This window comes from Aedes albopictus, chromosome 3 (genome assembly GCF_035046485.1).
Source record: "Aedes albopictus strain Foshan chromosome 3, AalbF5, whole genome shotgun sequence".
Lineage (NCBI taxonomy): Eukaryota > Metazoa > Arthropoda > Insecta > Diptera > Culicidae > Aedes > Aedes albopictus.
The window spans coordinates 205,977,746-206,005,654 of record NC_085138.1 but is presented as its reverse complement, the minus strand read 5'-3'; the positions used below and the strand labels follow the sequence as shown (position 1 = coordinate 206,005,654).

The 27,909-nt window shown below is 45.3% G+C and overlaps 1 protein-coding gene across 1 annotated transcript; it reads left to right on the top strand.

The window, feature by feature from the left end:
- The first annotated feature begins 1,374 nt into the window (after nucleotides 1-1,374).
- Nucleotides 1,375-27,909, top strand: LOC109402787 (26S proteasome regulatory subunit 6B). The gene is made up of 5 exons (XM_019675495.3): nucleotides 1,375-1,520; nucleotides 1,578-1,655; nucleotides 26,511-27,061; nucleotides 27,219-27,704; nucleotides 27,769-27,909. Exons 1-5 carry the CDS (start codon nucleotides 1,488-1,490, stop codon nucleotides 27,851-27,853), a joined length of 1,233 nt encoding a protein of 410 aa, XP_019531040.1. The 5' UTR covers nucleotides 1,375-1,487; the 3' UTR covers nucleotides 27,854-27,909.

The following is a 27,909-nucleotide window of genomic DNA, read 5'->3' as shown; positions in this document are numbered from 1 at the left end:
AACTAATCGCATGCTCCTCTTACCGTACATTAATATTGAAGCCAGTTTGAAGTGTTTTGTGATCATAAGCGGTGGGAAAAATGATTCCAAAAACTGATCAACAAACCAAAATAAACGTTAAACAAAAAATTATTGATGTTTTCGCATTTGACAGTGGGCGCTATTTATTAGCGCCCAGGACATCCTGTCTACCATGATTCCAATGCATTGATATAGGCCGTGTCAGGGGCCTGGATGCATCTACCCAACGGGGGTCCTTGAGCCCAATAAGCCAATTTTGGGTAAATGCAGGTTTACTCAAATTTGGGTTGAATGAGGGGGGGTCTTGGGTTGAATTTACCTACTCTTAAGTAAATGTTTTTGCTGGAGGTGAAGGCAATGTGTGAGTTTAATCGATTTACTCAAATTTGGCTTATTGGGCCGAACTATGCACGGAACCGCCAAACTACCCAAAATTGAGTTCTTTTGACGCAATCCCATAGTTCCGCCCAATAAGCCAATTTTGAGTAAATCGATTAAACTCACACTAGGTAAATTGCCTTTACCTCCAGCAAAAGAATATACTTAAGAGTAGGTAAATTCAACCCAAGACCCCCCCCCTCATTCAACCCAAATTTGAGTAAACCTACATTTACTCAAAATTGGCTTATTGGGCTCAAGGACCCCCATTGGGTAGACGCATCTCTGTTTGTTTTTGACAACATCGGTGGGCGAAAGAGGGAAAACAACCTAATTTTGGGTAACTAGTTTATTCGATATACTCAGCTTTGAGTAAAATCGACCCAAAAATTAGGTAGTTTGATTTCTCCGTGTGGGATTGCGTCAAAAGAACCCTAATAGAAAAATATGATACAACGTGCTTAACAACCCTTTCGGGCTATCATCTTAATCATACAGTGAATGATACAATCATTGACTCTATCAGCAGTGTATCATACATTTTTATTAGGGAACTCAATTTTGGGTAGTTTGGCGGTTCCGTGTAGACTCATATCAAGACCTCGACGTACCAAAGAAAACCATTAAATTTTGTGTGTCCTGTCCCATTACCGTGTATTTTTTTCGTGTAAATTACCTTTTGTGTAAATTATATTTAACACGGTCAGAAAATTCACTCAACTTCGACAACTCAAAAATGAGTAAATTTTATTTCCAACCACATACGACATGAGATTTTTACGTCATTACATCATTTACAGCATTACATCATTTACATCTTACTAATTTTAGAGTAACTTTTTCTTAGCGTTGGTGCGATTTAGAGTTAAATTTTCTTAGCGTGTGTGTGAAAAGAACTCAACTTAGAGTTAGATTTTCTTAGCGTGTTTGATGTTGAAACTTTAAATTTCTCAACAGATGTCGCTAACGTGGGGAGATAAAACTGGTATAAAATTTGGCTTTTCTGACTGTCAAAAATATTGTTGTTAACTGCTGCTGCAAGTCATCATCAAGATTCTTTATTCATTATTTTAAAAGTCACGGAAATAATGGCTGAAGTTGAACTATTCGTAGCGGAAAAGGTGTTCGGATTTTAGGTAAAAATCATCGAAAATTGCTAATATTGTACCTACTTGCAGGATGAGGCTGACGTCCGGCCTATGAAAGACACGGCTCTGGATGAGTTGGATATGGAGGATTTATACACAAAATATAAGGTTAGTTACAAGCTTCTCAAACACGTAAACATTCCACTTACGGTTTCATTACGAACCATTGTTTTTAGGGGCCGTACACAAATTACGTCACGCTTTTAGGGGGGAGGGGGGTTTTGCAGAGCGTGACAACTCTTACAAAAAAATATTGAGGTCCCATAGAAAAAGTGTGACATAGGGGGGAGGGGGGGTTGAAAAAAGTCGATTTTCGCGTGACATAATTTGTGTATCACCCCTTAGGTTTGCAAAAAATACAAGTACACAGTGGAATTTTCATCGTCCCTTCCTAATTTTTGCCTCCACATTTTTGGTTGTTTGGATAAATATTGAATGAGCAAAAAAAGCGCACTAAATGAAATCCAATTAACCCCACTGTGGCAACTACAACTCTTATTATTTTCTGTTAGAAAACTTACCTATAATCGCACTTTTTTTTGGTTTGCGCATACCTTTTTATAAAATGAAAAAAATCTGCTGATCAGATATCCAGGAGGTGGTTGCTCGGGTTATTTGTAATTTGTAATTTATTAGTAATATCACGACACCCTGTTGGACAGGCCATATATCAGGTCAAGGAAAATCATACAATAGATATTTATAACATTGGAGGCTAGTGCTAAGTTATGGTTACGATTTTTTTTATAGAATGAGAAAATCTGCAACAGATACCCAAGAGGTGGTTCCTCGGGTGATGTGGGGATCGACCCACTAAAAACTCATTCACTCTCCTCCTTACCTTCGCGGTACGCCCGTTAGGGATGACTTCGAGAAGGGGGGACCGTACATGAGTACACTCTAATAGTAAGCGTTCCACCAGCTACCGCCTTAAGTTGTTCACTCTCCCCTGGAGGCTCGGGTCCTGGCTAGTACTTACACTACCCGTTGAACTCAAGCTCCTGTATGGGGAAGGGTGGCCAACTCAACTAGCTGTTGTTCGGCTCGCCATTTACTCTGTAGTTCAAGTACGATTCGAGAAACCGTGGAAGTAACGGAGTCCCACTTGTCCGCCCCCATACACATCCTTTCAACAATGTCAGGCGTGATATCTCTACCGCATACCTCCTGCATACTCGACCTTTGCTCCACGAAACGTGTGTTTGAGGCTAGTCCACCATGGCCACGCAGGCCATAGCGAGGCTAGCTCCGTCGATGCCTGTTTCTAAATTACAATGAAAATAGAACGCGAGACATCTTCCATCAAACTAGACGGCTGCCGACTGATACCTCAATCTGCAACCGCCACACGCTTTATTCCATTCAGGTATATACAATTCAACTAACTTCTTCCAAACTTCATACCTCTGCCATCTCTCCAACAATTGTACCTACCAACAATACTGCCGCCGTTCACGTACTTGAAGGTTCGACGCTACCCGAGCGTTCAACGCTACCTAACTTCCAACAACGTGGACATTCAAAGAGCACATGCTCCGCGGTCTCGTCGCAGTCTGCACACTCCGGACATGCGGGGGAGCCTGCGTGTCCGAATCTGTGCAGATACCACCTAAAGCACCCATGGCCTGACAGAAATTGAGTCAAGTGAAAATTCACCTCGCCATGGGGCCTGCTCGTCCACTTGGACACGCTCGGTATGGGCCTGTGTGTCCATCTACCCTTGCTGGAAGAATCCCATTCGCTCTGCCACTTCAGCATAGACGAGGTTCTGGCGATACGCCTCGCGCCTCTTATGCCGCGTCGCTCGAAGCATTCTTCATCCTCTGCCACCACTAAAGCTATGGGCATCATGCCCGCTAGCACACATACCGTGTCCTTTGAGACCGTGCGGTATGCGCTCACCACCCTAAGGCACATCAGCCTGTGGGTACTCTCAAGTCGCTTCACGTTTCGGTTAACCACTAGCGCCTTCGACCATGCAGCGGCGCCATACCGTAGTATGGAGACCGCTACTGCCGCGAGCAGCTTACGCTTACTCGAGACTATTGCCGAGCTGTTTGACATTATCTTTGACAATGCCATTATCGCCATGCTTGCTCTTTTGCAGGCATATTCTACGTGGCTTCCGAATTTCAGCTTATCGTCGATCATGACCCCCAATGGGGCACGTTCGGTGTAGTACTAGATTTGTAGTAATGAGCTGAATTTTAGTATGGTGAGAAGGTCAGTTCTCTGTTTCTGCAATGAAATGGTACAAAAAGCGTGGGTATTATGATTCGTTGCCTAATTTGATGCTGTTTGAGCAAAACTTTGGATGACTATGTTGTTTATGTTGCAAGAAATGGAAAAAACAACAACACTGTTGCCCAAAGTTTTGCTCAAACAGCATCAAATTAGGCAACGAATCATAATACCCACGCTTTTTGCACCATTTCAGTGCAGAAACGAAGAATTGACCTTCTCACCATACTAAAATTCAGCTCATTACTACAAATCTAGTACTTCACCGATCTGTCCTATTGCTTCAGTGAACGCTTAGAGTTGATCGTACATTCACTTGTGGTGACCACTGCCTGCTGTTCAGACTTGCGGTTGTTTACCACCACCACCTCCGTTTTGTGGTGCGCGAGTGCCAAATGTCTCGACCTCATTCAATCCTCCACTATGCCAATTGCGTGAGTTGCTGTCAGTTCCACTTCCTCTATCGACTCGCCGTATACCACGAGGGTAATATCATCGGCGAAGCCGACCAGCTTTACGCCCGGTGGAAGTTTGAGCCTCAATACGCCATCATACGTCGCGTTCCATAGTACCGGGCCCAATATGGACCCCTGCGGTGATTTTGTAGCTCCTCTCGCCTTCCTCGGTGTCATAGATTAGCACTCTATTCTGGAAGTAGCTCTCCAATATCCAGCATAGGCTAACCGGGACTCCTAGGTGGTGTATTGCGCACTCAAAGGCGGTCCAGCTGACGCTGTTGAACGCATTCTTAACGTCCAGCGTGACGACCGCGCAATAGCGGATTCCTGTTCGCTTCTTTTGGAGCGCTATTTCGGCCGTTTTGGTTACAGCCCTAATAGCGTCCACCGTCGATCGACCCTTCCGGAAGCCGAACTGGTTATCCGAGAGACCAGAGTCATCGGGTTTCTCGGTATAGACCATCAGCCTCGACAGAATGATCCGTTCCAACAGTTTTCCGGCGGTGTCCAGCAGGCATTTGTATTACAATTCAAGACGGTGATAAATAAATAAATAAATAAATAAAAAAAAGATAGGTCTGTATGCCGACGGGTCGCCAGGTGGCTTCCCGGGTTTGGGCAGTAGAACCAATCTTTGCCTTTTCCACCTCTCCGGAAATTCGCCTCTGTCTAGGCACAACTACATAGCCATTCTGAACATGTCAGACTTAGCCTCGATGGCCGTCTTGATGGCTAATGTCTGGATACCGTCCGGACCCGGAGCCTTGTTCAACTTAAGCGACTTCGCTATTGCAATGAGTTCGTCGTTCGTCACCGGGGCTACCTTGCTATGGCCGGTTTGGCTATAGGGAACGGGGGCCCATGGTCTTGTATCGTGGTGCGGGAACATTGTTTCCACGATCTTCTGCAGCATCTCTGGGGAGCGTTCTGGGGGTGCTGACGCGCCCTTCGTTTTGGTCATGACTACTCTGTAGGCATCACCCCATGGGGTCGTGTTGGCTGCCTGGCAGAGATTTTCGAAGCACGCCCGCTTACGAGTCTTCATCTCTTTATTCAGTGCCAGTTTAGCCGCCCTGTAGGCCTCGCTTCGTTCAATTCTATCCTCATCGGTACGAGCCCTTTGCATCCTCCTTCTAGCTCTTAAACAGGATGCGCGGAGTTCTGCGATTTCTGGACACCACCAGTACACCGGTTTGCGTCCATTTCTGGGTAGGGATCGCCTTGGCATAGCGGCGTCACATGCACGGCTTAGGGTTCCGACTAGATCATCGCTGGATAGATCGTCGGTGTTACTCTCCATAAACAATCGCTCCACAAATGCCGGCTTATCGAATCGCGAAGTCAGCCATCCCCGATGACGATCGATGACCTTCGGCTGTGGCCGTCTTCCTCCGTGTTCCACTCTGTATCGAATCGCCAGATGGTCACTATGCGTGTATCCATCGTCGACCCTCCAGTCCGAGCTAGGGTTTAGACCCGGGCTCCAGAAGGTCACATCAATGATGGGCTCTGCACCATTCCTACTGTAGGTTTTTTTGTCGCCTACGTTCGCGACATCCACGTTTAGTCTAGCCATAGCTTCGAGTAAGGCCCAATCTCTCGCGTTAGTCAAGCGGCTACCCCACTCAATCGCCCAGGCGTTGAAGTCTCCACCGATGACCACGGGACTCAATCCCACCATTGCGCTTGTTAACGGTTCCAACATAGACGAGAACTGGTCTATCGTCCACCTGGGAGGGGCATAACAACTGCAGTAGTATATCCCGGTGATCTTCGCTATTGCAAAGCCCTCGTGCGACGTGGAAACTATTTCCTGGACCGGAAAACGACCGGTTGTACAGATCGCCGCTAGCTTGGCCTTATCCGCTACCCAGTTTCCGTTATCGGGAGGGATGCGGTATGGGTCCGATAGTAGTGCGATGTCTGTACTTGACTCCGAGACTGACTGCCATAGCAACTGTTGTGCGGCTTCACAGTGGTTCAGGTTTAGTTGTGTAACCTGCATTATCGTTTGGAACTTCGACCTCCTCGCGTGCCTGGACATTTAGGCCCGCCCGTCGTGTGGCCCTTGTTCGCCGTGCAAATAAGGTATTTTGGTGCAGAGTTGCACTCCCTGGCGATATGGCCTTCTACTCCACACTTCCTGCAGAGCTTACTCCGGTCTGGGCCTTTGCATGCCCAGGACTTATGCCCTTGCTCAAAGCACTTGAAGCACGCCACTGGCGGCTCGTATATGCTGAGCGGGCACACTGACCAACCCAAGTAACCACGGTGCTGAAGCCTTATTGCATGCAGATATACGGTGTACTTAGAGCAATCATTACTTTACATGCAAACTTAAAGTTGATTTAAAGTGGAAATGGGCAATTATGCGACTGCTTCAAGATTATACCAGTATAATCCTAATTTGATTCTATAATTGCCCACTTCCACTTTAAATCAACCTTAAGTTTGCATGTAAAGTAATGATTGCACTAAATACACCGTATATCTGCATGTAATAAGGCTTCAGCACTGTGGTTACTTGGGAAGCTACCTTGATCTTCCCGACTGAAGTCGCCTTATTCGCATCCCCTACGGGGAGTTTGAACGTGGCAATCTGCGTGCCAGCCGGACCCTTACGCAGGCGGATCGATGCACTTGGTACATCTATCTCACACTGCTGTTTGAGTGCGGCTGCGAGCTCCTCTGCGTCGGTAATCTCGTCCAGGTTTTTACACTGGAGAGTTGCCTCCGCCGTTAGGGCTCTTACCTGCACCTTTTCGCCAAGTACCTCTTGGACTAGTGCTTTGTAGGAAGTACAGTCCCGATTCGTTCGTTGGCGGCTCGTTAGATGGGCTGTCTCGATGGATGAATGTTCGCTGGTTGGGGCAAACCCCAACTAAAAAACACTGTCAATGTCAAAACGAGTTTGACGTCTGACCGCCGTCGCATCGCAGCTCCTATATACAGAACGTTTGTGCAAGTATGTGAGTGTTTCGTGACGTATTTCTCGTCACTTGCGTGTGTCTAAAGCATTTTGATCAGTTGTCAGTTGCCCCAACGAACGAACACGATTCGCTAATCGGGGCGCAGTCGTGACTCAACCAGCGAATCCGGACTGTACCTTTATTGGCTGCTTCCTTCTTCAGCACTAGCATCATTTCTCCCGTCCTGGTGCGCCGGATGCTTTTTACATCCGCGCCCAACGGTGAGAGACGATTCTCGCCTCGTATGGCCTTCAGCACCTCGGCGTATGTGTCTGCCTCGGTTTTGAAGACCAGCGCGTCACTTCTCGCTCGTTTGCAGGCTGGTTTCGTAGTTCTCACCTTCTTCTTTTTTCCTACCGTAATCCAAGGGTTCTCCTTCCCTTGGTCCGGTTGGCCTCCGTTCTTCCTCTTGTTGGCTTGCTGGGGCTTGGTTTCCCTGCCCCTTGTGCGCTTCGCACCCGGCTTAGCAGCCTGGTTTTTTTTTCCTTCTAAACCATAGGGGGATAATCTGTTCAACAGACACCCTAAGACACCCTAGAAGGTTAGGGTAGTGTAGGTCTGACAGGCCGTCTTCTACAGCAAAAGTAAAATCCAGGACTACTCTCTCCTCGTACCCACTAAACCATTCCTATGGTCGCCAAACCCTACGTCTTTCCGGAACCACCAAGAAGGTATTGCTTCAGAGAGGGGCTAGTGCACATCGCACCCACAAGGTTAGCTGCGTAGCCTGCAGCAACGAACATCGATGACTCGCTTTGGAGAGTCCATCACGGTAGCATGCTGGCGCTTAGCCAGTTTCCCGAGTGGTCCTCGCCACTCCCTTTGTCCTCGGAAGGCGGGCAGGGTCAACCCCGCCCGCGCCCTACTGCTGAGCGGACATCAAGAACTGATGCCCACGTGCAACCCGATCTGACCTGCCCGTAAGGAAGGGTATCACTACCCTTCAGGCCCTATCAGATGCACCCGTAGGTTGCAGACAGCAGGATCTCACCTACCCCGACCCTTGCCGGGGACCCCTTTCCAACCGCGGGCTCGGATCCAACCCAGTAGACCGACGCCACGACAGCACCGCTACCGGGACTTCCTCTCCGCGGCCACTTAATCGTTGTAAGGGTCGATCTCGACCGCAGGGCACCGGTATGACCTACGAAGCCGACTCCGAACCCCTGGACCACCTCTTGTACTGCATCTGGACTAGCCATTCTCCGAGTCCACGCGCCACCTCCTCTGTAGCTCCCAGACAATGTGGGTAATAGCCGTTGAAACGGCGTTCCAGCCAAACTCATCCCTACACATCCTCTGGACCAAGTTGTCCGGAGTTGTGTCCTCCCCGCATGTGGCAGGCATGCGGTCACGCATTGTGCGAAAACGCGGGCACACGAACAAAACGTGTTCCGCCGTTTCCTCTAAACCATTGCACACTGGGCATTCGGGAGAATCCGCATGCCCGAAACGGTGTAGATACTGTCGGAAGCAACCATGACCTGTAAGGACCTGTGTCAGGTGGAATGTGACTTCCCCATGGCGCCTATTAATCCAACTGTCTACCCTCGGTATCAACCTATAGGTTCACCTTCCTTTGGTGGAACTGTCCCACGCGCGCTGCCATTTGACCATAGAGGCCATCCTGACAGTCCTGCGTATGCCTCTTGTGCCGCGCATTTCGAAGCACTCTATGTCCTCACTGATAAGAATGCTGATAGGCACCATACCAGTAATGACGCAGAGAGCGTCGTGTGACACGGTACGGTACGCGCTCGCAACCCTCAGGCACATAAGCCTGTAAGTACTTTCCAGCTTCCGTCGGTAGCATTTAGTACCGTAATCCGGGGTCAAATTGATCACTTTAAAACAACTTTTGCGGATAACATCAGTGCCTGTTCAAATATTGCCAGAAGAATTTCTGTAAAACCAGTACCAAGTGGATCTCCATGGAACCATGTGACAGAATTTTGTTCAACAAATTTAAACTTTAAGTTAAATAACTTCAAATATCAAAATATTGGAAATGCCACTTTGGGGCGAAATTGATCAGTATACAATTAAGCATCGGTTGGAAAGGAAAATTTCCTTCGCCGCTTAATTTTGCTCTTCTAAAACCGAATAACGCGTCTAAAATCTTACAACTAGTGCATTTATTACTTTGAATGCAAAATTAAATTTTGAAATTTCCCCTTAAACGCCTAAAGGTAGGCAATTTCATTTAAAATAAGTGTTTTCTATCACAAAAACTGACTATTTCTTCTTAAAATCAACTTTTTATAACTATTTAATTTTCTGATTAGCTGCATTACATCCCTACCAAGGCTCTACAAAAATGTTAAAACAGAGAATTCACAGGAAGTCTTATTAGCAATTGATTGTTTAGTAGCAATGATTTCAGCTAAATGAAAAATACAATGCAAATTCCTTGAAAAAATATTATGTTTCCAGTTCAAAACCGAATTAGCGACATTTTTTCTTTGACTTCCGCTGCTTTTGCCTTGCGTTAAATACAATGTCGGAAGTGGGGCGCTGTATTGTACACCTGGTGCTCTATACAGCGCCCCACTTCCGACATAGTGTTTAACGCAAGGCAAAAGCAGCGGAAGTAAAATGTAGTACCCGAGTGATCAATTTCACCCCGCTGATCAATTTGACCCCGGTTTACGGTACTTAGCGCGGTGCCCCACGCCGGGCCGCCATACCTAAGTATGGATGTAGCAACACTAGCCAGAAGCTTGCGCTTACTGGCGTACACCGCAGAGCTATTGGACATCATCCGGGACAGTGCCGCAATAGCTGTGGAGGTTCTTTTACAGGCATAATCGACGTGGCTACCGAAGGTAAGCTTATCGTCGATCATCACGCCCAAGTGTTTGACGGAGCGCTTTGACAGGATAGTACAGTCTCCTACACTGATATTCGTCTGCTGCTCCGACTTCAGTCACCTCCGTCACCTCTGTCTTGTGGTGAGCCAGCTCCAGTTTCCTGGACCGCATCCACGCCTCCACAACCTTGATCGAGTGGTTGGTAGTCAACTTTACCTCCTCGATCGTTTCACCGTAGACTTCGAGCGTAATGTCGTCGGCAAATCCGACAATCACCACTCCCACTGGATACTCTAACCTCAACACCTCGTCGTACATGACATTCCATAACACCGGACCCAGGATGGAACCTTGCGGGACTCCTGAGGTTATGTGAAAGCACTTCCGACCCACCTCCGTGTCGTAGACTAGTACACGATTCTGAAAGTGACTTCCGAGAATCTTGTACAGGTACTCCGGTATCCCCAGACGCAAGAGCGCATCGGCAATAGCAGACCAGCTGGCGCTATTAAACGCATTCCTTACATCCAGAGTCACTACCGCGCAAAAGCGAATTCCCCTCCTCTTAGGCTCGAGTGCTTTCTCGGCGGTTTTTGTAACCGACAAGAATGCGTCTACGGTGGACCTCCCCTTCCGGAAGCCGTACTGGTTACTCGAAAGACCATTTTCGCCCTCGGTGAACCGCAACATTCTATTGAGAATGATCTTTTCGAGCACCTTCCCCGTCGTGTCAATCAAGCATATTGGTCTATATGCCGACGGGTCTCCGGGTGGTTTCCCCGCCTTTGGCAATAGTACCAGGCTCTGCCTCTTCCAAGCTTCTGGGAAAACTCCCTCGTCCAGGCATTTCTGCATAGCAGACCTGAACATCTCATGAGGCTCTGCAATAGCTACTTTTAAGGCCAGGTTCGGAACTCCGTCCGGACCTGGAGCCTTACCTACGCTAAGGGACTTAGCTATCCCCGCAAGTTCCACATCGGTAACCCTCTCCTTATCGCCAGCCCCAGTCCCCGGCTGTCCTACGAAAGGAGGCCAAGGACTAGGATCATGACGCGGAAAAAGTCCTCCAATGATCCCCTCCAACATCTCTGGAGATTGCTCTGTAGAAGCCATCACACCTCTCGTCTTGGCCATAACGATCCTGTAGGCGTCACCCCACGGGTTCGTATTGGCACTTTGACAGAGACCCTCAAAGCAGGCCTTTTTGCTTGCTCTTATCTCGGTCTTAAGCGCGGCTTTTGCAGCGGCGTTCACCACCCGCCGTTCGTTTCGCTCTTCCTCTGATCGTGTTCGCTGCATCCGCCGCCTAGCCCGTAGGCAGGCGCGGCGCAGGTCCGCAATCGCGTCGGTCCACCAGTAAGCCGGTGGCCTAGGCATGGTCGCATCACACGCACGTGAGAGCACCGCTACCAGTTCGTCGCCGTCTAAACCGATTAAGTTTCGCTCACGGCGGAGCGCCTCCCTAAATACCCCTTCGTCGAAGTATGATGTCTTCCACCTGCGAGGGCTTGGCCTTGGCCTAGCCGCCTCTTCTTCTATCCGCTGTCTGCTGTAATTGTAGTCGATACTGTAGCGAACCGCCAGGTGGTCGCTGTGAGTGTAGCCATCATCTACGCTCCAGTTCGAACTACTTGTTAGGCCAGGACTACAAAAGGTCACGTCAATAATTGACTCCGCTCCGTTTCGACTAAAGGTACTCTTGGTACCGACATTAGCCAAGTCGACATCTAAGATGGCCAGTGTTTCTAGCAGGATCTGTCCCCGCTGGTTCGTGAAACGGCTTCCCCATTCCACGGCCCAGGCATTAAAGTCGCCCGCTATTACCACCGGCCTTCGCCCTGTTAGCACGGTCGTTAAGCGGTCCAGCATTTGCGTGAACTGCTCGATCGGCCACCGCGGAGGCGCATAACAGCTACAGAAGAAGACCCCGTTTACTTTGGCGACCACGAAGCCCTCATAGGTAGTAGACACCAACTCCTGAACGGGGTATTTACCCGTCGTCCATATCGCCGCCATTTTTCTGGTCCCATCCGCGACCCAGTTGCCGTTGCCGGCGGGTACTCGGTATGGGTCCGATATGATGGCGATATCCGTCTCCCACTCAGAAACTGCCTGACAAAGCAGTTTCTGAGCCGCATCACAGTGGTTCAGGTTCAGCTGCGTTATCCGCACTGTGATTTGTTGTTCACTGCGGCTTTCTTGAAGGCCGGGCACCTTGGACCACCCATCGGATGTCTGTTGTTCGAGGATTTCCCGGTACAGATCATGCAGATGGGCGGACTCGTGCAGCTTTGGGCCTTATGACTTTCAGCGCCGCATCGCCTGCACAGTTTGCGCCTGTCGGGGCCTTTGCAGTCCCACGACTTGTGTCCTGGTTCCAGACACCTGAAGCAAACCTCTGGTGGCTCGTGGAATGTCAGGTGACATACACACCAACCCACCTTTATGCTCCCTACTTTAACGGACTTTTTGACGTCCGCCACAGGTAGCTGAACCAAAGCTATCTGTGTCCCTGCTGGCCCTTTCCGTAGCTTAACGGCTGCGGCGGCCACCTGCACATCGCACTGTTGCCGCAGTGCCGTGACGAGCTCTTCCACTTCGGTGATCTCATCGATGTCCTTGACCTTCAGAGTCGCCTCATGTGTCAGAGCCCTCACCTGCACACCCTCACCAAGGACCTCTTCTGCCAGCCTCTTATAGGCGGCGCCCTTGTGCTCCTTCTGGCGCTTCAGCTCCAGGATCATCTCGCCCGTACGAGTACGTCTAATACTGCGTACGTCGGCTCCAAGACCCTCAAGCTTGACGTCGCTTCGCATCATCTTCAAGACGTCCGAGTACTTGGACTGTTCCGTCTTGATGACGATAGCGTCGCCTTTCTCGCGCTTGGCACCTGCCCTCCTACGCCTTGGCTTGGCGTCCTGCGCTACTACCTGCGGATTCGCCTTCTTCTTCCTCTTCCGCTCTACCTTCGTCCAAGGGGGGTCCTCCCCTTGGATCGCCCTACTCTGTGGCTGTTGAGGGCCCACTAGCGGTCGCAACCCCTTGTTCCCATCGTTCCGGGACGGGCCAGCCTTTTCAGGCCCACCCTTCCCAGCTTTCCGGGAACCCTGGCTGGGGTCCGACCTTCCGGCATTATTACCGACTTTCGGGGTAATGATTCGCCTGGCCTTGCGGGCACCGCCAGACAGCTCCTCGCCTGACGGTTGCCTCGCCCGCTTCTGCGATTGCTTGCCCCGTTTGTCGCGAGCAGTCGCTTCCGCCTTATTCGGACTTCCTGCGAAGGAGAAGGCCTCCGTTTGGGTAAACTTCGGCACTTTCTCATTTGCAGGCTCCGCTGCTGCAGCAGTCAGCAACGCGAGTGCCGCGTGCTCCTGCTTGGCATCGTCGATCGACGCCCTAAGTCGAAGCAAGGCCGTTTTCAGGTCCTTGCTTATGTTCGACTTAGTGGACGCAATGTCGATGATTTTGCCAAGCTGCTGCTCAGCCACCTCTATTGCGGACCGTCCTTTGGATCCTCGGTTGACGGCCCTCAACAACCACGCTCCGTCCATAACCTCCACCGGCTGGCTTGCCGGGAAGTGGACTGGAGCACCCACGCTTGAGCTGCGTACGCAACTCCCAGCGCCTATCTCCTCACTTCTCCTTGTCGGAGATCTCATCAACCCGCTTCTTGCGAAGGGGTTGATCCTGTAGGGTTCATACTAGCATTCATTTGTATGATTTGTGTTAAGCAGGTAACTCAGTGGGTAAGGAGTGTCAATTGAGTAGTTAGGCATCAACGTGTAGTGTGTGACGGAAGGAGAGAATGTGTTTGGGAGAGGATGGAGCCGGAACCGGGAACGGTGCGTGTAGTAGGTAGGCTGGGAATCGGGAAAGTTCTGCCGCTGCGGATGTCCTTCCCGACTGGGACCCTACATCTGGCGACGAGGATGGGATGGACATTCGCTTTTGCGGTGGGTGCACTCGTGTTATTCGGTTTGCAGTTGATTTGTTTTTCGTTTGGGTTCAGGGAAGGTTTTGGTAAGTGAGTGAAGAGATGGCAATAATTTGTAATGTTTACAGTGTGAGTGTATGTTGGAGGATTGGATTAATAATGACGTCATTCTGTTTGGAAAGTAGGAGATGCTTCCTGCGCCTGCGAGTCGGTTGTTTTTTCGGATGCAAAAAAAAACAACCTGTGGCGTACGTATCATGCTAGGGACGGCTGGTTGGAAAACTTTCAAAGTTTCATTTAGTTGGAAAGAGGAAAATAAGGAAGTGGAGTTGAAATGTAGTGAAGTTGGAGAAGTTCGAGAATTGTGGTACCAGTGGGGGAATAGTTTTATATGTGACCGTGGCGGGTTTCCGGTCTTGGGGACAATTTTGATCGTGGCGGGGAGCCGATCAAAAGATTTGTGACCGTTGCGGGTGCCGGTCAAAATATGGTCGTGGCGGGAGCCGATCAAAATAAGCATTGAGACCGTTGCGGGTGCCGGTCGAAGGATGATCGTGGCGGGAGCCGATCAAAAGAAGAGTTGTGACCGTTGCGGGTGCCGGTCAAGTCAAAGTATGATCGTGGCGGGAGCCGATCAAAAGAATCATTGAGACTGTTGCGGGTGCCAGTCGAACGATGATCGTGACGGAAGCCGATCAGATGAAGGCCGTTGCGGGTGCCGGTCGAAAGATGATTGTGGCGGGTTGCCGATCATAGAATCATAGGGTTGCCGAATTAGAATTGAAACCGTGGGGAGTAACTAGTTGATGAAGATACAGTGCGTGAGTACTACTCATTGAGTAGCTTGCCTTTAGAGTTCCCACGTGTAGAGTGCTTGGAAAAATGGTGTATCCATGGCTTGAGGGCGCCAGGAAAATGACTCGTTTGTTATCGCAGATAATGCAAGCTATAATCTTGGGAACTGATATTTCCATGGTTTAAGAACTCCTGAAAGAGGGCAATATACCTTGATGATTTAGAAAAATAGGGTGTTTGGAAACAAGGTGATTTTTTAGATTTGGCGCGGTTTGGAGAAGTTGTTTGGCTCATTGGTTGGATTTGTAACACCGAATTCTATCGCCGATGTGAATACAGTAAGGATTCCTCGAGGAATTCGAGGGTTTAGGTCAGGACTTCGACCCGATTAGTGATCATGTGTTTAAAAAAAATGGAAGAGGAAGCAGAGGTCGGTCGACCACACTCTACTACGTAGGAGCTGAAAAGAAATCTGCAAGAAAGCGTTAGCATGGAACTCAGCAGAACATCGCAACAGAAGCAGGCCCAGGAGTCGATGGGAATTTGTCCAGGTTAGAGGCGATGGCGAGGAGTCAAGATGGAAAACTTTCCCGTCTGCTTTTCCATTGCCGTGGGTTCACTGTACTGAAAGTAGTAACTAGAACGAGTTATATCATTGGGAAAGATTGAGCGAACAGGCTGCTTATTAGTAAGAGAATGTCTCGTGGCTTGAAGGAGTCTGGAAGCAGATTTATGCTGGGAAACAAAGTAGTGTTTTCGAGAGTCATCTCAAGGCAAGAGAGTACCGGAGTTTTGAAAATGTAAAGGAATAGTTAAGTAACACAGTTACAGGTATTTAAGGTTAGATAATTTTAACAATAAGCTCCGTGAGGAGGAGAATCAGAGAAGACGAAATGAGATATTGACGCAGGAGTGAGTAAAACTCAACATTGTGCCAAGAGGTGCCAAGCACACCGTCTTATACGCTGTGTGGCACACCGAGGCACTCTGAGGCACAATTTTGACACTTGAGTTTGGGTGAAAAAACTAGGCAACCATGTGCATTTGACCTGCAAAATGAAAACAAACAGTTGGTTGTCTTGGCAGTTGCCAAGCAAAACCTGAATCATCAAGTAGTGGCACTTCGGGGCACACTGAGGCACAATTCAATACCCGGTGGCACACTGAAAATAATTGGCGCAAGTTAAGGTGTGCTCAGCGTCTCCCTCTTGCCACTGCCAGATTAGTGTAATATGCTCAATTCAATTATACGAAGGACTAATAACATGTGGAACGTGGGTATATGTACTGGTGAGTATTGTGTATACAAACTGGAGGTTTGGTATAACATGATTATCGTCGGTACTTCTTAGTCTTTGGATCGCTCTATGATATCAATGATGGACGTTTTGAAGTAAGTACGTAAGGATCATTGGCGTAAATAGAGGATGGCCAGGGAGGCCTGGTTTCCTCCAGAATAATCCATTCCGAAAAAAAAATCACGAGATTCAGGCGATAAGTCTTTTTGGAGCAGTTCAGGAGAATAAAAAAAATCTATTCCAACATGGCCTTGCCCCCTCCCTAGACCTATGATCTAGTTACGCTTATGGTAAGGATGAGAGGTTTCCGAATTGTTGAAGTTCGGTATTGTAAGCTTTTGGTCTGGATTGCATACCATTGAGTCTAATCAGGGTGCGCTGTTGAGGGTCTTGAAGTTCCATGTTTGCATAAACTGACTATTGTAGTAGAGATGAAAATGTCATGAATATTGTGTTGTATGACCAGTGATGCTTCCTTGTCGTTTTTTGCAAATGATAAATTTATATGATCGACTGAGTGGAATAAATGGTAATAGCCTAAATGAAGCTTAATATGTCTTTGTGTATGCTATTGTACAGGGGTTCTTATGAGACTTATTTTTCTGTGGCAGAGGTGTAGTTTTTGTTCATAGATGTTTATATGTCATAAGGTGGGAGTATAAAGTCCCAATTAACTCAATATTTTCCAGTGAAATATGAGTGGTTTTACATAGACATGTTTTTATCGACTAATCAAGTACACTGAAAAGTTTCTGCTTGCTTATTATCCACGTCATCATAAGGCAGGTTTGTTTAGTGTTATTCATTGACAATAACGAGTGGATCTGAGAAGCGTGATGATTTCAAAAAGATGATTTGAGTAACTGCTCACTCACTGCTGGGAATACTAAAAAAAGAATAGTTCATATGTGCAGCTTCAACATTCCAAGTTTTCGCAATTAAATTTTCATTCGGTTTTGCTTGGAGGGTTTACCACAAAGTTATATGTTAAAGTAGATAATAGTATGTATTCTGCCCAGCTGTTTGTACATGTTCGAGTAGGGAATTGCTGAGTACGCGTATGCAGAACTTATGTATATGCTTCTACCAATAAGTTGGTATGTGCGGATAATTACATACCATCGCCGGCGTGCTGAATGTGACGGATTGATAATTAGTCTACCTTGAGATAACCTTGCAATGTTCTGAAAAAAATATATTTGGTAATTTAAGTTGTAAGGACCAGGATGAGGATCTAAGGTTGGCTTAGAAGATGATCTGAAGAAGTGACCAGTGCTCGGACCAGAGGCTAAAAAAAATATGTATAAAGAAATTAGGATTTTTGTGTTTTGAAAAGCTTATTTGGTATACTTTGGTTTGGGATTTTCAACTGCGTCTAGTGTGGAAGGATTTCACAATCCTTGAAAAATCAAGTAGAATAACTAGCCACAGAAGTCCAATGTCGCGACTGTTCGTGTGACTAACATCTAGTTTGCCACGCCCTTACAGCGTCAGTAGCGGTACTAGAAGTGTCAAATAAATTTTGTTTATCAAAACAAAAGATGCTCTTCAAGGTGATCACTTAAAAACAATCAATTGTTACAATAAAAGTTATTTATTTAATTAAATGGGAAAAGTGACTCCAGCGCCATTGGAGTTCTAGTGTATTTCTATTAAAAATCATGATCTATCAATATAACGCCAACCCAGACGAATCGTATGCTATGTGTCTCAGATAGTTCACCATCTATGCTCGTCTGACTAGGAAAAAGTTGAATTATATTTTCACTTGTTAATAGCAAAATTTCACATACAGTGGTTGTGGCATATGCAGCGATATATACTCGGATATATATGGCAACGGTTCTAAAAAAGGGGAGAAGAGGGTCCACTTGGAAAGTTTTAGGTGTGATTGGACTATAACAGGTATTGTAGTTTTGTCAATTATGGTGTTCACGAGCCGAATATTCAGCATATTTATGAACTAAGAAAAAATAAATAAATAAGATTATTTGCACAGGGTAGCCCAAAGTTTTTGGGAGGATGAGTCACCATAGACCAAGCCCTACCCGCATAAACTATAACCATAAAACGTGCTTAACCACCCATTCGGGATACCATTCGAACAGTATGCGGTATTGTTGAACCGTTTACATTACGGTTCGTGTATGGTGTTGGTTTAAAAGGGTAGACCTGTTCAATTAAAGAAGGATGGGGGTGTAGGGTTCATACTAGCATTCATTTGTATGATTTGTGTTAAGCAGGTAACTCAGTGGGTAAGGAGTGTCAATTGAGTAGTTAGGCATCAACGTGTAGTGTGTGACGGAAGGAGAGAATGTGTTTGGGAGAGGATGGAGCCGGAACCGGGAACGGTGCGTGTAGTAGGTAGGCTGGGAATCGGGAAAGTTCTGCCGCTGCGGATGTCCTTCCCGACTGGGACCCTACAGATCCCACCACTATTTCCACCTAGATTCTGATTTTTATTTGACTTCATGATTAAATCCCACGAGTAGCACGGGAAAGAATGTCCACCACGCCAGAGCCCTGCATTAACGCGGTAAGGGACAGCTTACTGTGGGGGGTGCCCAGGTACCCCACAGGCTCCGTTAAAGATCGAGCATCTTTTTCACCCCCTCGATCACTCATTCCTCAGCACGGGTCGCTTGACACCTTGAATTGGGGTTAGTAGTCCTATTTTTAGCCGGCGACTACGCGGCTGACTCGCAAGCGGGGGGGTGCGTCAGGCCCCAGGACTTTCGTCCCTGCTGCCCTGTTAGCAGCCTGGTTACCTACGCTGGTCTTCACCTTCTCTTTCTTCGGCTTTGCACCCGACTCTGCCGGACGCTTCTTGGGCCGCGTCTCCTCAGCAGGTTCAGAAGGCTCAGCTAGGAGGAAGTTGTCCGTTTGGGTGGACCGCTCTTCCCTGCTCGCATCAGCAACACTTCGCTCTTCCACCAGGAGGTCGTACTCCTTCTTGCCCGAATAAAAAATACAGTAGAAAAACCGAATGTTGTATTGTAACAGTACTATTTAGAACCATATTGTTACAATAAACACCACTGTAAAAATAAAAAAAATACAAAAACAATAAGATGTAATGTAGCACCATACAGAGAATTGTAAATAAGATTTTTACAATATACTATACGGGTTGTTAAGTATCGTAACAATATAAAAAATATATTTTTCTTCATATATATTTTTTTACAAAACCATACGTTTTATTGTAAATGAATTGTTAGAAATACTGATACGTGGGCTTTAATATACCGTACATTGTATGGTACACGTATGGTTTACGGTTTACGTTTACGGTAACTATTCCGTACTTGATTCCGTACGAACCGCTGCATACTTGTGACAATGATGTCGCCGTGGCGCAAACTGAAACAGTTAATAAAGCACATTATGATTGTCTAACTATAGATGCATTGAAAAGGTTAATCAGTTCTGTGGTACTCTCCGGCTTGACAGATCGAATGATAATAATCTTCACCAACGGCATGGCCTACTCAGTTATTATTATGGTCACCAAACTACCACATCTCCTTTTGTCCCCTGGCCAAGATCACAGGGTTCGACGGTATTAAGGTGAAGGATGTTAATTGCAATTCTTGTAATGAAAATATCACCTTTAACACTTTAATGCGCCTCCAACGGTTCATTGCGAACCGGCTGCTACAGATGGAGTATGGCTGATTTATCAGAAATGCTCGATAAACAGGAGGAACCTGCTAGGGCCCAGTAGTTTCTATACCCAGGAAACAGTTCCGGTCGATTGAGTCTGGGAAGGTTTCGAGAGTCGTTGTGAATCATAATGAACATATTTGTGTTTTGTGACGAGCTCGGAATCTTTTTTGAGTCGGCAGACTTTAAACTGTTGCCTGGGCTTCCCACTATTCGGTTAATTTTAACAAATACAAATTCAATTCAAATATGCAATAATTAGTAGTATCCATTTGCTAATACATAGTTCTCAACATTTGATGTGCTTTGGTGATTAAATTTTCTCTATCATTATTTTTCTATCTGATAGTTTTGTGAGTAAACCCTAATATGTTTCGAATGCCTAATGCTTAATCATATTTTCTTGCAATATCAATTTAAAATAACTAAAAAACTAATAGTGGGAAGTGCAGCATTTAATAGTGCATGCTTATAGATTCGAAGCTAACGTGTGATCAAGACGAAAGCGACAAAAACTGACTACTTCGACTTTGACTAACGCATACTATTTATGACAAATTAGATAGGTATGTTTGCATTTTTCAACTGAGCATATTAAAGGTTTTTTTTTATTTGGACTTATTTAGACAGATACTGATAGTGCAAGGGATGTGGACGAAAAACAAGTTTCAAAGATAATAAAAACAGTTCTAAAATGAGGATCAACAAAAATGGACATAACGAACACATCGACCATCTAACAGATCATAGGCACACCAAAGATTACTGAATTATAGGGCACAACACAAATTTGAACAATAACATTCTTTAAGCTTTGACATGCCAAATAAAACAAATACGAAATCGACCATATGACAAAACCGAAACTTTCACACCTTCTACCGTAACCTTCTGAGTCAGTACGCAACAGTGTCTTACTGGACGACATGTTCCGTGCACGGCTTCTGAAGGATTACGTTCTCTGTCCTATCCAAAGGCCTAGTGAACTGTCGTTGTCTGCGCAAATGCGAGACGATTGTGCGCACATTGATGGGAGAGGTTTCTACGTCCGTCGGCGTGCCGCTAGGAACCTTTCAAAAAAAAAAAAACTACCACATCTCCTTTTGTCAAAATAATTATGCAATTTTGGCCTACTTCACAGATTTATCCTCTATTTTGCACTGCATCAGTCAATTGTCAAATCGGTTTTTTATCTCCAGTATGTATAACTAGTTGCACTGTTTTTGCAATTCGTTTATCAAAACCTTTCAAAATTGCACTATTATTTATCATAACTTGTTTTAAAAATAACTACAAGAGCTTGGAAGATTCATTCAAAGTTGAACGAATTGCCAGTTTCCACGCTGCTGTGAATCACATTTTCCGTTTGCTACTGGCGGATATGAGGCACTGTACCTCAAGCCATAAACGGAAAAACCCAACAACAACAACATTTTCCGTTCGCTCTCCTGGATTGCACACCATCGCACATCGCTTGCCTCACGAAGAACGTAAGAAGCAACTAAACAACACTCAAAGCCACCGGTGGGTGCGAATGCCTCATGCTGAAATATTTATATTCACGACCAACCGGGGCGATGAATGTTCATCACTCGTCGGAGCTGACTGAAGCGAGGAATGCCAGTTCCACTCTCCTTCGCTTGTTGCGAAATGAACGAACCACACGCACACATCATCAACAACAGAGACAGATGTATCCAAGCCACATGTAAGAACGAGAACGCATGTGTTGCTTCACGACGATAAACAAACCCACACCAGAGTATTCGACTCCGTCGTTTCCAATGAATAGGTGCAGCTCAGCAGCATTGTGGCATGGGACATGCAATCTTCGACTTCTTTGTGTGATCTCTTTCGTTCGTCGTTTGGTTCGTTCACTGCTGCTCTGTTCAGTGAGGAATCAATATTCACGGGGTGCTGTAAACTTTATTCATCGTGAGGCATGTATACTCATGAACGTTTTGAGGAACGATAATTGTATATTCATTTTCACTGATTCATTCAGCCAAGCCCTAACATCTGTCTATCATGTGTGTTGGAAGATATAAATAATTCAATTATCTTTACTATTTAAGAAGCATTTCTATTGCTTTATCATATAAGTGAACATATATCTTATTAGACTTTTAATTAAACTCCCCTCTTCTAGTTTAACCTTATTTTCTACCTCCCGGCCTAGCCGATTAAATTGTCTTCTGACGCTTTTGCTTTTGCGTCTCTCTCCTTGGAGGCAAGACATTATTGCCAGCCCCGGCCGGAATTTCATCCGCCGCTTTGGCGTCTCCCTTCTCTGAGGCGAGACATTATTGCCAGCCCCGGCCAGAATTTCATCTGCCGCTTTTGCGTCTCCCTCCTTGGTGGAGGCAAGACATTATTGCCAGCCCCGTCGGGAATTCCATCCGCTGCTTTGGCGTCTCCTTTCTCTGAGGCGAGACATTATTGCCAGCTTCGGCCGAATTTCATCCGCCGCTTTGACGTCTCCCTTCTCTGAGGCGAGACATTATTGCCAGCCCCGGCCAGAATTTCATCTGCCGCTTTGGTGTCTCCCTCCTTTGAGACGAGACATTATTGCCAGCTCCGGCCGGAATTTCATCTGCCGCTTTGGCGTCTCCCTTCTCTGAGGCGAGACATTATTGCCAGCCCCGGCCAGAATTTCATCTGCCGCTTTGGCGTCTCCCTTCTCTGAGGCGAGACATTACAGTCCGGATTCGCTGGTTGGGTCACGACTGCGCCCCGATTAGCGAATCGTGTTCGTTCGTTGGGGCAACTGACAACTGATCAAAATGCTCTAGACACACGCAAGTGATGAGAAATACGTCACGGAACACTCACATACTTGCGTAAACGTTCTGTATACAGGAGCTGTGATGCGACGGCGGTCAGACGTCAAACTCGTTTTGACATCTATTTTGACATTGACAGTGCTTTTTAGTCGGGTTTTGCCCCAACCAGTGAACATTCAACCATCGAGACAGCCCATCTAACGAGCTCTCAACGAACGAATCGTCACTGTATTGCCGTTTACGGCCGGATTTTCATCCGTCGTTTCGGCATCTCCCTCTTTCGAGGCGAGATATTTCGACTTACCTCATGTCTGATCCGAACAGTTGCTATCCGTCGGAAAACAGAATACTTAAGCTAGTATGACACTCTTTGACCAATGCCAAATATTTGACCACTTTTGACAGTTAAATTTTGACCAAGGTGTACCTGGCAAACAAAAATATTTGTCACTCTCGAAAAACGAATAGGGACAAACAGAGCCAAACAACCTGCCAAAATTTATCTGTCAAAAGTGGTCAAATATTTGGCGTCTGGGCAAAGAGTGTAAAACAGCGTTTCTCAAACTATGGGACCCACTGGTGGGTCGCGGGCTAATTTTTGGTGGGTCGCGAATTCTTGGGCCATGTGGAGCGGACCTGGTGTGATGGTTAGAACACTTGACTATCACGCCGAGGACCTGGGATCGAATCCCACTCCCGACAAACTCACAAAAATGTGAGTTCTTCCTTCGGAAGGGAAGTAAAGCGTGGGTCCCGAGATGAACTAGCCTAGGGCTAAAAATCTCGTTAATACAGATAAAAAAAAAAAAAATTCTTGGGCCATATTGTAATAAACGTCCTAATTAATTAAACTTTTAGATTTCCCTTGTCTTCTGAAAAAAATGAGATCAAGTTATTGCTTCAAGTTTGCATTTTCAGTAACTCAGTTAGTTTTACACGGTTAGAGTTTCAGAAAGAAAATTTAAATTTCAAAAAAAAAAAGCAGTAAAAGCAAGCTAATGAACGTTTGGTAACCTCCACCGAATTTTCTTTTTATTTTTTAACGTTTGATTGTTTTGAGATTCATACACGAAACAGAAACACGTGTTTGAAGAACAAATTGAGATTTAATTTATGAAAACAAATTCACGTGCTTCGGTGGGAATCAAATCCACGACTTCCAATTCGCTAGATGGGCGCTTCTTTCCACCAAGCTACGGAGCCACATGACCATCTCCGTCCCCCGAAGGCACCGAACTAAACTCGATTCCACAAATGCACATGGTTTGTTCCTTTTTTGAAAATTTTACTTGATATTTATCCACCCGTCGTAAATATACAACAACGTTCCCAACAAGAACTGTTTGATGAATTAAAAAAAAATGCAAGAAAAACACGAAACAAAATGCTTGATCTCATTTCCAGGGCTGTTACAGGTGGCGCGGATTTTGCGTTTTTCGCGGTTTCTGCGTTTCGCGCGGATTTGGCGCGTTTTTGCCAATTTCGGCGCGGTTTTTGCGGAAATGGTTTTCAAATGCATTTACATCAAATATGTAGACATGTAGCTCAACACAATTAGAATAAATAAAGAACATTTCCATATTGGAGTATGAATTTTGTGATTGAGTAAAAATGATGTTACTAGTCGCCATGCGCGTAACTACAGCGCATTTGCCCCCTCAGCTCCAATGTCGTGCTCGCTTGTTATGCACCACAGCCAGCGTGCATAACATTGAAGCTGAGGGGCCAAATGCGCTGTATTTACGCGCATGCTAGTCGCTAGCTTGGAGTGCCAAATAAGTTGTACTGCACTAAACGCTCAATTTTTGAAAACAGAAAAGTTCTGAATTTCGTAGTCAATCTCTTGAAGTCATTTCTGTCTTAAACTTCCTTTTGCATCAAGTTGGCAGCAGCTCGCTGACGTAGTGTACGGTTTGGGTCAAAAATGACCCTAATGCCAAAGGAGGGTTAACCCGGCTAAATTTTTGGATAGAATTTTTGGACGGAACTTATTTAGTAATGTCTGAGGTTCAAAAAACACTGTATCATGGCAAGATTTCTGCATAAATTCCTAGAGTTTCTTCGTAATTCTGAAATCTGTTTTTTGTGGAATTTGCAAAATCATTGGTTTTGTAGTTGACTCTGTTGCTTGTAGATCTTTTGTCGAATCGATTTTTGTTTAAATCTCTGGTAGAATTATCCTAAAAATAAACTTCTGTTGTCATGGTAAAATTTATCTTTGATTTCCAATCGGAGCATTCGTTGAGAGGGGAGTAGCAAGCACAGTTAATAGAGGGTTTCTTGGTAGAATTGTGGAGGATTTTTTTCTACATGAAAACATGAAGCTTTTGGAATCCTATGCAGGACATTCTTGCTGAAATCTTTACTGAATTTCCAAGGTCGTGGTATGGACAGAAACTCTTATCTTAAATTTCTAATAAATTGATACTTCTCTACATACCTTTTGCTCAAAGGTGAGAACATTTGCCTGACATTTTTATGAAATGTTTCTAATAAATATCACCCTTAGATTTTGTTCCTTTTGGAATTGGTGATTTATTTAATTAATGGATTACGCTAAAATCAATTACTCAATTTGTATCTTCACAAAAAATCTGAAAATTTTCTTGCAGTTCTCTCGAACGATCTTCTGAGACTTACTACAGATATAGCAGGATTTCTACAATAATGTTGGATATAATTATTTAACAAAAATCTCCATTTTGGAACTGTTTCAGGGAACAGGAAATCCCATTCTCGTAAATTAGTAGTCACCCTGATTGGCCAGCAATCAAAGAACTATTTATTCGAAACTTTTTATTCGAATTTAAAAAAAAACTTACCTGTTTGCAACATTATTTCTTGGTTGATGTGGAAGTTGCATGGATTAATAATAGTTAAAATCGGTTTTAACATTAGAAATTATCTTCATCAGGAGTGCAACAAAAAACATGCTCGAAAAATTGAAAAATTCAGGCTTTTTATGAGCTTGAGTCATCAAAATCATATGTTTTTGTACTGGCGCGGATTTGATGACCTCAGCGCGGATTTCAAATGGCTTGGCGCGGATTTCAAATGGCTTCGCGCGGATTTCAAATGGCTTGGCGCGGATTTTGCGGTTTCCAAATAGACAGTTTTGTAACAGCCCTGCATTTCCTCGCATATTAAAGAAAATTTTTAAAGTTCTGCAGAAGCTTAAAATTGCCCCTATATTTTCAAAGACTTTGTATGTGTTCTATGTTTCCTTTGTTCCTAAGATTTGTGATAGAATATCTAAATTCTATGGTTGTCTGTAGCGTTGCATGGAGCCAGACTGGTTAAATTTGTATTAGAAACTTGCGAACTTATCTTTAATTCTAGACAAAGAGTTTGTGTGATACTGATCGCCAACCTTATTTTGAATAAAAAAAAATGAAACTTGAAAGATGTAAGTGTAAATGCTACGTGACGTTAGTTAAAAAAAAAACAAATAGGAAAGGGATAGAATGTATTTACGCAAAAAAGTCCGAATTTTGCTCAAAAGACGTATGATTTGCAAATTTGAGCTGGTGGGTCGCCAAATTTCATGTACATAAATCAAAAGTGGGTCGCTAGCCGAAAAAGTTTGAGAACCCCTGGTGTAATAGCACCCTTATAGTTACCTAAAGCTTCAACTGGTTCACCCAGTTTCAACCAGCAGGAAAGACAATCTCTTGTTCTTTTGCCGTTCCCCTCCTTGTTTTCGTTGATCTTTACGAGGTGTGTAGCCGAAAGATCGCCACCGTGTTTCCAGTGGAATATCCGCTTCTTCAAGATGGTCGAATGATAATAATCTTCACCAACGGCATGGCCCACTCAGTTATGATTATTGTCACCAAACTACCACAAGTTCTATAAAAATCAGCATGATCGTTACGAAAATTATAGCTATCCTTTGAACATAGTTTTTTTTTTTCATTTTTCTCACTGTTTCGTACAGTTTACTTAATGAAAATTTGTATGATCAGTTAAATTACATATAATACATTTTCTACATTCTACGAATTTGCAGAAATTACAAAAAATGCTGGAGTTCTTGGAAGTTCAAGAGGAGTACATCAAGGACGAGCAGCGCAATCTTAAGAAGGAATACCTTCACGCTCAGGAAGAGGTAAAGCGTATTCAGTCGGTTCCGTTGGTCATTGGCCAATTCTTGGAGGCGGTTGATCAAAACAACGGCATTGTCGGCTCGACAACCGGGTCGAACTACTTTGTTCGAATTTTGTCTACTATTGATCGAGAACTGTTGAAACCTTCTGCTAGTGTGGCACTGCACAAGCACAGCAATGCCCTTGTGGATGTGCTGCCGCCGGAAGCTGACAGTTCAATTTCTATGCTGCAAGCTGACGAGAAACCGGAAGTTCAGTATTCGGACATAGGAGGTATGGACATGCAGAAACAAGAAATTCGAGAGGCCGTTGAACTGCCGCTGACCCACTTTGAGTTGTACAAGCAAATCGGTATCGATCCCCCGAGGGGTGTTCTTATGTACGGACCACCAGGTTGCGGAAAAACTATGCTGGCTAAGGCTGTGGCGCATCATACAACAGCAGCTTTTATAAGGTATTTTTAATTTCCATCTATATAATCTATACTGACAATTGTTTGCACATAAAAATTGAAATTGCCTTTCCAGTCAGGGAATGCCTTATTTAAAGAAGTGTGTAAAAGAGGAATGTACCTAATTGTTTAAAAAAATAAATTTATTTTCGATTTCCAGAGTTGTCGGTTCCGAGTTCGTTCAGAAATATCTTGGCGAAGGACCTCGTATGGTGCGCGATGTATTCCGTTTGGCGAAAGAGAACTCTCCGGCTATCATTTTTATTGATGAAATCGATGCCATTGCCACCAAGAGATTTGATGCCCAAACGGGCGCTGATAGGGAAGTACAACGTATCCTGCTGGAGCTATTGAACCAAATGGACGGTTTTGATCAAACTACAAACGTCAAGGTCATAATGGCTACTAATCGTGCTGATACCCTGGACCCCGCTCTGTTGCGTCCTGGGCGTTTGGACAGAAAAATCGAATTTCCTCTACCGGATCGTCGTCAAAAACGATTGATTTTCTCTACCATCACTGCAAAGATGAACCTATCCGAGGACGTTGATTTGGAAGACTACGTTGCTCGACCTGACAAAATATCTGGTGCTGACATAAATGCTATTTGTCAGGAAGCTGGCATGCATGCTGTGCGCGAAAATAGGTAAAACTTACCAAATAAAGTATATATTAATTTTGTTAATGAACTTTTCTTTTTGTATTTTTAGATACATCGTGTTGGCTAAAGATTTCGAGAAGGGTTATAAGAATAACATAAAGAAGGATGAAACTGAACACGAGTTCTACAAGTAACTTTCTCGGTGTTTTGAAGTAACTTAATCATTACAAACAATTGGAATTTCTATGCA

Bases quoted from the DNA above. Each gene is read 5' to 3' on its own strand.
- LOC109402787 (XM_019675495.3), top strand. From the start codon at position 1,488: ATGGCTGAAGTTGAACTATTCGTAGCGGAAAAG. The intron at 1,521-1,577 runs GTGTTCGGATTT...ACCTACTTGCAG, and splicing joins AACTATTCGTAGCGGAAAAG to GATGAGGCTGACGTCCGGCC. The intron at 27,705-27,768 runs GTAAAACTTACC...TTGTATTTTTAG, and splicing joins CATGCTGTGCGCGAAAATAG to ATACATCGTGTTGGCTAAAG.